Raw genomic sequence first — 14,054 nt, forward strand, 5'->3', positions numbered from 1 at the left:
GTAGGGGGGGGGGGGGGGGGCTTCTCAGCATTTTCTCTGAAGTAGGCTATGGGAGTTTTGCAACTTTTTCCACCTTGGCTTAGTACTTCGCTGACATCTGGAATCTATCTACCTAACTGTAGGTTTGGCAGGAAATGCAATTGGAAACCAGTAGTCACGAGTGCAAACACTTTCGGTTTTAATTTTCAAGTTTTACATTTGAAGTCAAACTTCTGTTGGTGTTTACAGGGAAAAGGCTGGCCTTGCTGGGTCCTCCATTTTTACCGAACATGACTTCGACATTGTTTCGTTTATTTCTCACGAAGAATAATAGAATAGTGAGGTGTAACTTTGGGACATTTGATGCGAAACCGTATGTTACATGTGGTTCCCCTTTAAACCTTCCCCTTAATTGGGCATTGGGCCACCCTTTATGCTACCTTCCCTTTAATTGGGCATTGGGCCACCCTTTATGCTACCTTCCCTTTAAACCTTCCCTTTAATTGGGCATTGGGCCACCCTTTATGCTACCTACCCATTAAACCTTCCCTTTAATTGGGCCACCATGAGCCGACCAGGACAGCTTCAATGTGCCTTGGCATCGGTTCTCCAACAGTCTGGAACTCAAGTGGAGGGATGAAACTTTTCTTCCAAGATACATTCCTTTTTTATGGTGGTGGAAAACGCCGGCAACGTTCCATAAGTGTTCAACTGGGTTGAGATTTGGTGACTGACACACACACACACACACTGACACTGACACACACACACACTGACACACACACACACTGACACAAACTGACACACACACACTGACACTGACACACACACACACTGACACACACACACACTGACACAAACTGACACACACACACACACACTGACACACACACACACACACTGACACACACACTGACACACACACTGACACACACACTGACACACACACTGACAAACACACACACACACTGACACACACACCCTTTAAACCCCCTATATGCTCCTTTCAGACCCCTCTTTCAAAGTCACTGAGATCTCTTCTTCTATGTAGCCAAAATATCTGGGCAACTGGGCGGTTTTTATGACCCTAAGCATGATGGGATGTCCATGACCTATTTAACTCAGGAGAACAAACCTGCGTGGAAACAAAAGCTTTCAATATACTTTGTATCCCTCATTTATTTTATAAGCATTTTTACTCTAATTTAGGCAGTTACCTGCATCAACAGATAGATAGAAATACAACCAGTAGAGATACGGCAGGATGTGTGTTTTCTTGACTCTGTAAAACAGAGCTGTACTGACCTCCGGTCTCTGGGAGTACTCTCGCTCACAGAAGTGGATCTAGTCGTCGCTGAAAAATAAACACACTAACATTATTGTAGAGGACTTCACCATGTTACTAACGACAGACTGTTGGTAACAACAGGTCCTATATACAGGTAACAACAGGTCCTATATACAGGTAACAACAGACTGTTACTAACAACAGGTCCTATATACAGGTAACAACAGGTCCTATATACAGGTAACAACAGGTCCTATATACAGGTAACAACAGGTCCTATGTACAGGTAACAACAGGTCCTATGTACAGGTAACAACAGGTCCTATATACAGGTAACAACAGACTGTTACTAACAACAGGTCCTATATACAGGTAACAACAGGTCCTATATACAGGTAACAACAGGTCCTATGTACAGGTAACAACAGGTCCTATATACAGGTAACAACAGGTCCTATATACAGGTAACAACAGGTCCTATGTACAGGTAACAACAGGTCCTATGTACAGGTAACAACAGGTCCTATGTACAGGTAACAACAGGTCCTATGTACAGGTAACAACAGGTCCTATGTACAGGTAACAACAGGTCCTATGTACAGGTAACAACAGACTGTTACTAACAACAGGTCCTATATACAGGTAACAACAGGTCCTATATACAGGTAACAACAGGTCCTATATACAGGTAATAACAGGTCCTATATACAGGTAACAACAGACTGTTACTAACAACAGGGGAGATGACTTCGCTATACTATTTATAGCACTGAGAGAAACATCAGAGAACTGCCCAGTCATCATTTGTTCTGTAAATAAAGAATGAGGTTTTTTTTTAAACGAGGGATGCAGACTCACTCCTCTTAATGGCGGCCCTGATAGAGGAGAGAGGTCCTTGGCTGGAAGAAAAGAAAAGAAACAAGTCAGTGATTATATTGGTTCATTCACCTTCTCTTTCCTTCCATTACAGAACACCCAGAGCAGGTTTCCTTCCATTACAGAACACCCAGAGCAGGTTTCCTTCCATTACAGAACACCCAGAGCAGGTTTCCTTCCATTACAGAACACCCAGAGCAGGTTTCCTTCCATTACAGAACACCAAGAGCAGGTTTCCTTCCATTACAGAACACCCAGAGCAGGTTTCCTTCCATTACAGAACACCCAGAGCAGGTTTCCTTCCATTACAGAACACCCAGAGCAGGTTTCCTTCCATTACAGAACACCCAGAGAAGGTTTCCTTCCATTACAGAACACCCAGAGCAGGTTTCCTTCCATTACAGAACACCCAGAGCAGGTTTCCTTCCATTACAGAACACCCAGAGCAGGTTTCCTTCCATTACAGAACAACCAGAGCAGGTTTCCTTCCACAAACACAGCTGGTGTGTGTGTGTGTAGTGTGTGTGTGTGTGTGTGTGTGTGTGTGTGTGTGTGTGTGTGTGTAGTGTATGTGGTCTATTTGTATGTACTCAACAACACATACCGTCAGACAAACCACAGATGCTTTAAATGATGAGCAGTTTATTTCCCCTTTGTAGCACTCTGTCACAGACTGATCAGTCAACACACTGTCCAACCTAGAGCTAACAGACTGATCAGTCAACACACTGTCCAACCTAGAGCTAACAGACTGATCAGTCAACACACTGTCCAAACTAGAGCTAACAGACTGATCAGTCAACACACTGTCCAACCTAGAGCTAACAGACTGATCAGTCAACACACTGTCCAACCTAGAGCTAACAGACTGATCAGTCAACACACTGTCCAACCTAGAGCTAACAGACTGATCAGTCAACACACTGTCAAACCTAGAGCTAACAGACTGGTCAGTCTACACACTGTCCAACCTAGAGTTAACAGACCGATCAGTCAACACACTGTCCAACCTAGAGCTAACAGACTGATCAGTCAACACACTGTCCAACCTAGAGCTAACAGACTGGTCAGTCTACACACTGTCCAACCTAGAGCTAACAGACTGATCAGTCAACACACTGTCCAACCTAGAGCTAACAGACTGATCAGTCAACACACTGTCCAACCTAGAGCTAACAGACTGATCAGTCAACACACTGTCCAACCTAGAGCTAACAGACTGATCAGTCAACACACTGTCCAACCTAGAGCTAACAGACTGATCAGTCAACACACTGTCAAACCTAGAGCTAACAGACTGGTCAGTCTACACACTGTCCAACCTAGAGTTAACAGACTGGTCAGTCAACACACTGTCCAACCTAGAGTTAACAGACTGGTCAGTCTACACACTGTCCAACCTAGAGCTAACAGACTGGTCAGTCTACACACTGTCCAACCTAGAGCTAACAGACTGATCAGTACACACTGTCCAACCTAGAGCTAACAGACTGATCAGTCTACACACTGTCCAACCTAGAGCTAACAGACTGATCAGTCTACACACTGTCCAACCTAGAGCTACCAGACCGATCAGTCAACACACTGTCCAACCTAGAGCTAACAGACTGATCAGTCAACACTGTCCAACCTAGAGCTAACAGACCGATCAGTCAACACTGTCCAACCTAGAGCTAACAGACTTATCAGTCAACACACTGTCCAACCTAGAGCTAACAGACTGATCAGTACACACACTGTCCAACCTAGAGCTAACAGACTGATCAGTCTACACACTGTCCAACCTAGAGCTAACAGACTGATCAGTCTACACACTGTCCAACCTAGAGCTACCAGACCGATCAGTCAACACACTGTCCAACCTAGAGCTAACAGACTGATCAGTCAACACTGTCCAACCTAGAGCTAACAGACCGATCAGTCAACACTGTCCAACCTAGAGCTAACAGACTGATCAGTACACACACTGTCCAACCTAGAGCTAACAGCCTGATCAGTCAACACACTGTCCAACCTAGAGCTAACAGACTGATCAGTCTACACACTGTCCAACCTAGAGCTAACAGACTGATCAGTACACACTGTCCAACCTAGAGCTAAATGTGTTATTTAATCTACCACCATTGATTAAACAAGCCTGTAAAAGTGTATTCTGTGTTTCATTTGAACCTGATCTAAAACATGCAGAGACATGACCACACCAATATAACACCCCCTATAAGGATTAGACACCTCCAGAGAAACATCACTGCTGTTCTCTCTGCCTGCTGTAGTGTCTAGTTCGGCAGCCTGCTGTAGTGTCTAGTTCGACAGCCTGCTGTAGTGTCTAGTTCGACAGCCTGCTGTAGTGTCTAGTTCGACAGCCTGCTGTAGTGTCTAGTTCGACAGCCTGCTGTAGTGTCTAGTTCGACAGCCTGCTGTAGTGTCTAGTTCGACAGCCTGCTGTAGTGTCTAGTTCGACAGCCTGCTGTAGTGTCTAGTTCGACAGCCTGCTGTAGTGTCTAGTTCGACAGCCTGCTGTAGTGTCTAGTTCGACAGCCTGCTGTAGTGTCTAGTTCGACAGCCTGCTGTAGTGTCTAGTTCGACAGCCTGCTGTAGTGTCTAGTTCGACAGCCTGCTGTAGTGTCTAGTTCGACAGCCTGCTGTAGTGTCTAGTTCGACAGCCTGCTGTAGTGTCTAGTTCGACAGCCTGCTGTAGTGTCTAGTTCGACAGCCTGCTGTAGTGTCTAGTTCGACAGCCTGCTGTTCTCTCTGTCTGTTGTTCTCTCTAGTTTGACAGCCTGCTGTTCTCTCTGTCTGTTGTTCTCTCTAGTTTGACAGTCTGCTGTTCTCTCTGTCTGTTGTCGTGTCTAGTTCGTCTGTCTGTTGTTCTCTCTAGTTTGACAGTCTGCTGTTCTCTCTAGTTCGACAGTCTGCTGTTCTCTCTGCCTGTGCTTTCTCTCCTACTCTCTTTCCTTCCCTCAGAGGAAACCCAGAGGATAACGGTGGAAAGCTCATATCCTCTCAAGAGGGAAACTTTCTGACAAAACAATCACAAACAACCTTGAAAGTTGACAGAGTCTACATACCCAAAGAGTAGAGTACCTTCAGCCTCTGTCTGTTGTAGTGTCTATCTCCACAGTCTGCCGTTCTCTCTCGTTCTGTCTCTGTTCCTCTCCTGTCTGTTGTAGTGTCTCGTTCTGTCTTTGTTCCTCTCCTGTCTCTGGTCCTCTCCTGTCTGTTGTAGTGTCTCGTTCTGTCTTTGTTCCTCTCCTGTCTGTTGTAGTGTCTCGTTCTGTCTTTGTTCCTCTCCTGTCTCTGGTCCTCTCCTGTCTGTTGTAGTGTCTCGTTCTGTCTGTTGTAGTGTCTCGTTCTGTCTCTGTTCCTCTCCTGTCTGTTGTAGTGTCTCGTTCTGTCTCTGGTCCTCTCCTGTCTCTGGTCCTCTCCTGTCTCTGGTCCTCTCCTGTCTGTTGTAGTGTCTCGTTCTGTCTTTGTTCCTCTCCTGTCTGTTGTAGTGTCTCGTTCTGTCTCTGGTCCTCTCCTGTCTCTGGTCCTCTCCTGTCTGCTCTACTTTCTGAGTATACTGCTGGTTTATACAGAACAGATGTTGACTTCTAGCTGCTAACTATGCACAGATCCATGAGTCATAACACATCCCAGCTAGCAGGCCACTTCTAACACAGGAGGGGGAGGGTGAACAAACTCCCCCTATACCCTACTTGAACCTCCTGCTCTTCCCTCACTTCTGCTCATCCCTCCTTCCTCCCTCCTGTCCTTTCCTCACTTCTGCTCATCCCTCCTTCCTCCCTCCTGTCCTTTCCTCACTTCTGCTCATCCCTCCTTCCCCTCTCCTGCCCTTTCCTCACTTCTGCTCCCCCCTCCCCTCCCCTACTCCCCCCTCCCTTCCCCTCCCCCCAAACGATTTGCTTACATGCATCAGTATATACTTCCTGACATTGAATAATGATCTCCTAAACCTCTGGGTTAAGAGGTTGCCTTCAAACTCTGATCTAAGGTCAGTTTTTCTTTTGCATTTCCCCCACTTCTTACGGTTAAAGCCTAACATCAGGTTGGGCTAAACTGATTTCAGATCAGCGTCTGAAGTTTGAGGAAACTTCTATCCACAGCCAGAGGAACCTCTGTTACCGTGCCAACCGACCGTAGCTGGAGCCACATAGTTCCAGGGTTGTGTCACAGAGGCAGAAAATAAGTAGTCCCGGCCCAACCTCAACACCGCACCGGGATACTTACTGCAACAGCTGTGAGACGGCTGAGAGAGAGAGAGAGAGAGGAACAAGTAGTCCCAGCTGCGTTTTAAATAAGATGTATATTATTATTAAATGGTGGAATGGAAAAACTTCAGGATGTAAAGCGAAGCAAAGAGATTTAATTCCATCCACGAATACGAAACATATTGCTTGTAACACAGAAACGTCTTTATTTTTGGGTATTTTGATCCCGAACAGCGTTTATTAGAGGTATGGTTAGCGCCATTTTGAAATGCACAGTAAAAGTTACACTATTCAAAATAAGGAAGTTGTGTTTATGGCCGTATCGATCTGCTCTAAGTCTCTAGCTTCATGAGGAAGACGTGTTATTGTAGGTCATATCGATCTGCTCTCAGTCTCTAGCTTCATGAGGAAGATGTGTTATTGTAGGTCATATCGATCTGCTCTAAGTCTCTAGCTTCATGAGGAAGATGTGTTATTGTAGGTCATATCGATCTGCTCTCAGTCTCTCGCCTCATGAGGAAGATGTGTTATTGTAGGTCATATCGATCTGCTCTCAGTCTCTCGCCTCATGAGGAAGATGTGTTATTGTAGGTCATATCGATCTGCTCTCAGTCTCTCGCCTCATGAGGAAGATGTGTTATTGTAGGTCATATCGATCTGCTCTAAGTCTCTAGCTTCATGAGGAAGATGTGTTATTGTAGGTCATATCGATCTGCTCTCAGTCTCTCGCCTCATGAGGAAGATGTGTTATTGTAGGTCATATCGATCTGCTCTCAGTCTCTCGCCTCATGAGGAAGATGTGTTATTGTAGGTCATATCGATCTGCTCTCAGTCTCTCGCCTCATGAGGAAGATGTGTTATTGTAGGTCATATCGATCTGCTCTCAGTCTCTCGCCTCATGAGGAAGATGTGTTATTGTAGGTCATATCGATCTGCTCTAAGTCTCTAGCTTCATGAGGAAGATGTGTTATTGTAGGTCATATCGATCTGCTCTCAGTCTCTCGCCTCATGAGGAAGATGTGTTATTGTAGGTCATATCGATCTGCTCTCAGTCTCTCGCCTCATGAGGAAGATGTGTTATTGTAGGTCATATCGATCTGCTCTAAGTCTCTAGCTTCATGAGGAAGATGTGTTATTGTAGGTCATATCGATCTGCTCTCAGTCTCTCGCCTCATGAGGAAGATGTGTTATTGTAGGTCATATCGATCTGCTCTCAGTCTCTCGCCTCATGAGGAAGATGTGTTATTGTAGGTCATATCGATCTGCTCTCAGTCTCTCGCCTCATGAGGAAGATGTGTTATTGTAGGTCATATCGATCTGCTCTAAGTCTCTAGCTTCATGAGGAAGATGTGTTATTGTAGGTCATATCGATCTGCTCTCAGTCTCTCGCCTCATGAGGAAGATGTGTTATTGTAGGTCATATCGATCTGCTCTCAGTCTCTCGCCTCATGAGGAAGATGTGTTATTGTAGGTCATATCGATCTGCTCTCAGTCTCTCGCCTCATGAGGAAGATGTGTTATTGTAGGTCATATCATTTGAAAGGGTTGTTCTTATCTTTCAAAATACTGTATGTTTCCTGTTTCCATATATGGTTTGACACCAGCCAATTTATGCTAATTCATGAACACAGAGGTCACGGTCTCAGTACATTCTGGAATTACAAAAACTATTTTTCCGATGATGCAACAATGCCAATATGGCGATTTAGAATTAGCTGGTGTTCTAAAGCTGAGTGTTTCCATTCCTCTTTAACGTTTGACCTGCTTATACGTCACAGAAATCTTGTTCAGAAGGGTGATTGTACAGTTCTACAGTCCCGCTCAGCCAACCATATAAAACCACTAGCCATGCTAACAGCTCCTAGCCCGACAGTTCTACAGCCAACCATATAAAACCACTAGCCATGCTAACAGCTCCTAGCCCGACAGTTCTACAGCCAACCATATAAAACCACTAGCCATGCTAACAGCTCCTAGCCCGACAGTTCTACAGCCAACCATATAAAACCACTAGCCATGCTAACAGCTCCTAGCCTGACAGTTCTACAGTCCCGCTCAGCCAACCATATAAAACCACTAGCCATGCTAACAGCTCCTAGCCCGACAGTTCTACAGCCAACCATATAAAACCACTAGCCATGCTAACAGCTCCTAGCCTGACAGTTCTACAGTCCCGCTCAGCCAACCATATAAAACCACTAGCCATACTAACAGCTCCTAGCACGACAGTTCTACAGTCCCGCTCAGTCAACCATATAAAACCTCTAGCCATGCTAACAGCTCCTAGCACGACAGTTCTACAGTCCTGCTCAGCCAACCATGTAAAACCACTAGCCATGCTAACAGCTCCTAGCCCGACAGTTCTACAGTCCCGCTCAGCCAACCATATAAAACCACTAGCCATGCTAACAGCTCCTAGCCTGACAGTTCTAAAGTCCCGCTCAGCCAACCATATAAAACCACTAGCCATGCTAACAGCTCCTAGCACGACAGTTCTACAGTCAACCATATAAAACCACTAGCCATGCTAACAGCTCCTAGCCCGACAGTTCTACAGTCCCGCTCAGCCAACCATATAAAACCACTAGCCATGCTAACAGCTCCTAGCCCGACAGTTCTACAGTCCCGCTCAGCCAACCATATAAAACCACTAGCCATGCTAACAGCTCCTAGCATGACAGTTCTACAGTCCCGCTCAGCCAACCATATAAAACCACTAGCCATGCTAACAGCTCCTAGCCCGACAGTTCTACAGTCCCGCTCAGCCAACCATATAAAACCACTAGCCATGCTAACAGCTCCTAGCATGACAGTTCTACAGTCCCGCTCAGCCAACCATATAAAACCACTAGCCATGCTAACAGCTCCTAGCCCGACTGTTCTACAGTCCCGCTCAGGCGACCATATAAAACCACTAGCCATGCTAACAGCTCATAGCCCGACAGCAAGTGTGTGCAAAGCAAGGTCATCATTTAGATGGCAGATGAGTAATAGCAGAGGAAAAATAGGCTGTATCCCAAACGGCACCCTTTTCCCTATATAGTACACTACTTTAGACCAGAACCCTATTCCCAAAATAGTACACTACTTTAGACTAGAGCCCTATTCCCTATATAGTGCACTACTTTAGACCAGGGACCATTGGGAACAGGGGGTCATTTGGGACACTCTGGTCAGAAGTAGTGCACTAGAGATAGAATAGGGTACTGTTTGAGATAACAATATGTCCGTCAAAACTGGCAGATCTCTCACCTGAGTCTGTGGTCTTTCTGCCTCTCTGAGCGCTCTGTGGAGAGAGATAGAAAGAAAGAGAGAGAGAGAAAGCAGAGAAGAGAGAAAGGGAGAGAGAAGAGGGGAAGGGAGAGAGAAGAAAGGAAGGGAGAGAGAAGAAAGGAAGGGAGAGAGAAGAAAGGAAGGGAGAGAGAAGAAAGGAAGGGAGAGAAGAAAGGAAGGGAGAGAGAAGAAAGGAAGGGAGAGAGAAGAAAGGAAGGGAGAGAGAAGAAAGGAAGGGAGAGAGAAGAAAGGAAGGGAGAGAGAAGAAAGGAAGGGAGAGAGAAGAAAGGAAGGGAGAGAAAAGAGGGAAAGGGAGAGAGAAGAGGGAAAGAGAGAGAGAAGAGGGAAAGAGAAGAGGGAAAGGGAGAGAGAAGAGGGGAAGGGAGAGAGAAGAGGGAAAGAGAAGAGGGGAAGGGAGAGAAAAGAGGGGAAGAGAAGAGGGGAAGGGAGAGAGAAGAGGGGAAGGGAGAGAGAAGAGGGTAAGAGAGAGAAGAAAGGAAGGGAGAGAGAAGAAAGGAAGGGAGAGAAGAAAGGAAGGGAGAGAGAAGAAAGGAAGGGACAGAGAAGGGAGATAGCGAAATAGAGAGGGAACGAGAGAAGCCTTGGTCAAGACATCGCCACACAAACTCATTAATCTCTTCTCCCCCCTTTAACTCATTTCTATAAAAGGAGAATTAATTCTCAAATGAAACGTACCTGGTCCAATAGAATAAATATATAGATAACTCCCCCAGCATCTAAAGTTCCTCTAGTCTCTGCTTCAGATAAAACAAACATCCACAGAAGGATCACAGCAGAAGTCCAACACTTCAGTAAAAACTGAAGAGCCAAAGGAAAGAAGGAAAGCCCACCGCTGTCCAATGAAACTCTCTCTCTCCGGGGTTCCAGAATGTGGAAATTATGATTGGAACCCTCTGCTAATCCCTGAATGCTGATTGGCTGGTTAAAATAAAGACTGAAGCTGTGATGGGCTGAGCAGCAGAAAACACCAGTCATCAATGTTTCCAGCTGCATTAGAACTTATTATAGCCTGTTAACTACAGAGAGCAGAGAGTAGAGAAGCTTAAAGGCTGTAATGTACATTGAGTTATAACGCATTACCAAATCAAACCAAAAATCAAGACCATAATAAACTGGGTGGTTCAATGCCTGAACGCTGATTGGCTGACAGCCGTTGGTATATCAGATCGTATACCACGGGTATGACAAAATATTACTGTTGTAATTACATTGGTAACTAGTTCATAACAGCAAGAAGGCACCTCAGGGGTTTTGTGGTATATGGCCAATATTCCACGGCTAAGGACTGTATACGGGCACTCCCCGTTGCGTCGTGACCAAGAACAGCCCTTAGCCGTGGTATATATCACAACGCCTCGGGCCTTATTGCTTAAACATAATGTTGCTATGAATGCTATGCTGAATGGGTGGGGCTAAAGCTTCAGAGGATGTGAACGATGCTGAATGGGTGTGGCTAAAGCTTCAGAGGGTGTGAACGATGCTGAATGGGTGTGGCTAAAGCTTCAGAGGGTGTGAACAATGCTGAATGGGTGGGGCTAAAGCTTCAGAGGGTGTGAACAATGCTGAATGGGTGGGGCTAAAGCTTCAGAGGGTGTGAACAATGCTGAATGGGTGTAGACAAAGACGAGCTTTCCTGTAGTAGTACCAAAACATTCAGGGGCCAATTTCTCAAAAAGTGGAGTTACAAGTTTATCAACATTTAAAGCAGAACTACTTTCCCCATTGTTCCTCAACTACAGTGTATGCTATACCTTTTTACTAGCTCGGAGTCTCTACTTTTATTTTATTTGATTATTTTATACTTTTATTGTAAAATACCATTTCTAATTTTGCTACATAAGACCGAATCAAGCCGGTCGGTCACATGAATCCAGTGGAAACCATTTTCCCCTTGCGCAAAAAGCTGTATGTCTGTCCCCAGGTCACTGTTGGACGAAACGGAGGGCCTGGGATAGGCTGTTGGGGGAAACAGACAGAGGGTCTGGGATAGGCTGTTGGGGGAAACAGACAGAGGGTCTGGGATAGGCTGTTGGGGGAAACAGACAGAGGGCCTGGGATAGGCTGTTGGGGGAAACAGACAGAGGGCCTGGGATAGGCTGTTGGGGGAAACAGACAGAGGGCCTGGGATAGGCTGTTGGGGGAAACAGAGGGCCTGGGATAGGCTGTTGGGGGAAACAGAGGGCCTGGGATAGGCTGTTGGGGGAAACAGAGGGCTTGGGATAGGCTGTTGGGGGAAACAGAGGGCCTGGGATAGGCTGTTGGGGGAAACAGAGGGCCTGGGATAGGCTGTTGGGGGAAACAGAGGGCCTGGGATAGGCTGTTGGGGGAAACAGAGGGCCTGGGATAGGCTGTTGGGGGAAACAGAGGGCCTGGGATAGGCTGTTGGGGGAAACAGAGGGCCTGGGATAGGCTGTTGGGGGAAACAGAGGGCCTGGGATAGGCTGTTGGGGGAAACAGAGGGCCTGGGATAGGCTGTTGGGGGAAACAGAGGGCCTGGGATAGGCTGTTGTTCGCTTGCGATGAATGGGGCGATGAATGGAGGTTGGAACGTCATCTCTCACGAATTCGGAAGTGGTGAAAACTCTTTGGTGTTAAAACCCATAAAAACAACTGTGCTAGCGCAGTCCCGTGATCAAATGTGACTACGGACGTCAAAAATGCCCGGCCAACTGATCCGTTCTGACGCCGGCCCTGGCTCACGAAACAGTAATTCAACAAGATCAAATACATATTCCCAGGAAACGGATGGAGACCAATCAAATGATTGGCATGCAGGTGCGGTTTGGACGTTTCACCGTTAGAACGTGAATAATTATCATTCACGATTGACAGCATATTTAGAAATTAGGTATGCCTAACTTGTAGTGCCGAGCGTTTAACCCGAAATGTTGGTTATTTTTCGTTTTTTTAAAGAACTAATTGACAGAGGTTGGTTCAATTATTTGAATTCCATTTCGTTCAGTTTTTTTTGTTTTCCGGTGAGCTCAATGCGCACATTGCAGTTTCTCTAGAGATAAATCAGATCCAGACGGAACTGTACGATGTAGTAGGGAGTTGTAGTTTACAACAGGCTAATACTCTACATAATTACTGTGTTTTCTGCACTAAACTAACTACAATGACCATGATGCTTCTCAAGGTATCTCTACCTGAAAACACATGATCTAAGTGATTTGATAGTTGGTATTCAACAGTCATAAAGCCTTATTTACTTCGAAGAGCGACTAAAATCGTGATTTTTTGGGGGGGTCAGACAGCAGCTCTATAGGGCTGAGATGATAACTTGGAATGAGATAATAAAGTCATCAAATAAAATTAACTTAATTTTATAGTAATGTTGATGGTTAATAAGTGATTTAGCAGAAATAATCGGTCATTATCATCATTTGACGTTTATTCATTGTTTTATTCCGTATTACAGCATTCAACCCACAATCAAAACCTGTGATTGTTTTGTTGTTGTAATCAAATCAAATGTATTTATAAAGCCTTTCTTACATCAGCTGATATCTCAAAGTGCTGTACATAAACCCAGCCTAAAACCCTCAAACAGGAAGCAATGCAGGTGTAGAAGCACAATGAACTCTTACACGTTTATGAATAATGCACTAATTCTAAACCCCTGAAGGAGTTCATTCCATTCATAATCGAACCGACCTCAAAAAAGGCACTATTCACTCAGCACTACTAACTTGGTGATTCAGGGTGTTAAAAATATAGACATTTTATTGTGGAAAATAGGCAGACGTTGCAATTGGTTGATGAATGTTATGCATATTCATTAATGATATAGAACTATAGTACATAGAATGATATGGTCAATAGCTACATCATTAGGCAAGATTGCCTTCTGGTCTTGTGCACCAGAGGCATGGAATAGTCTACAATCCATGCTTCATCTAGATATGTTGGTGCCACTGAATGGAATAGTCTACAATCCATGCTTCATCTAGATGTGTTAGTGCTACTGAATGGAATAGTCTACAATCCATGCTTCATCTAGATGTGTTAGAGCTACTGAATGGAATAGTCTACAATCCATGCTTCATCTAGATGTGTTAGAGCTACTGAATGGAATAGTCTACAATCCCTGCTTCATCTAGATGTGTTAGAGCTACTGAATGGAATAGTCTACAATCCCTGCTTCATCTAGGTATGTTAGTGCCTCTGAATGGAATAGTCTACAATCCCTGCTTCATCTAGGTATGTTAGTGCCTCTGAATGGAATAGTCTACAATCCCTGCTTCATCTAGATATGTTAGTGCCTCTGAATGGAATAGTCTACAATCCCTGCTTCATCTAGATGTGTTAGTGCTACTGAATGGAATAGTCTACAATCCCTGCTTCATCTAGATGTGTTAGTGCTACTGAATGGAATAGTCTACAATCCCTGCTTCATCTAGGTA

General features: G+C 45.1%; 1 protein-coding gene across 2 annotated transcripts in view; it reads right to left on the reverse strand.

The window, feature by feature from the left end:
- The window catches only part of LOC109884425 (cell surface glycoprotein 1), a 42,576-nt gene that overhangs the window by 20,586 nt on the left and 7,936 nt on the right, over nt 1–14,054 (reverse strand). For both annotated transcript variants that reach the window (XM_031791618.1, XM_031791617.1), the window contains 3 exons: nt 9,607–9,640; nt 2,126–2,166; nt 1,285–1,333 (listed from right to left, as the gene is read on the reverse strand). In XM_031791618.1, coding sequence (XP_031647478.1) covers nt 1,285–1,333; nt 2,126–2,166; nt 9,607–9,640 — 124 coding nt within the window. The remainder of the gene's footprint in view (nt 1–1,284; nt 1,334–2,125; nt 2,167–9,606; nt 9,641–14,054) is intronic.

This window comes from Oncorhynchus kisutch, linkage group LG16 (genome assembly GCF_002021735.2).
Source record: "Oncorhynchus kisutch isolate 150728-3 linkage group LG16, Okis_V2, whole genome shotgun sequence".
In the NCBI taxonomy this organism is placed as follows: Eukaryota; Metazoa; Chordata; class Actinopteri; order Salmoniformes; family Salmonidae; genus Oncorhynchus; species Oncorhynchus kisutch.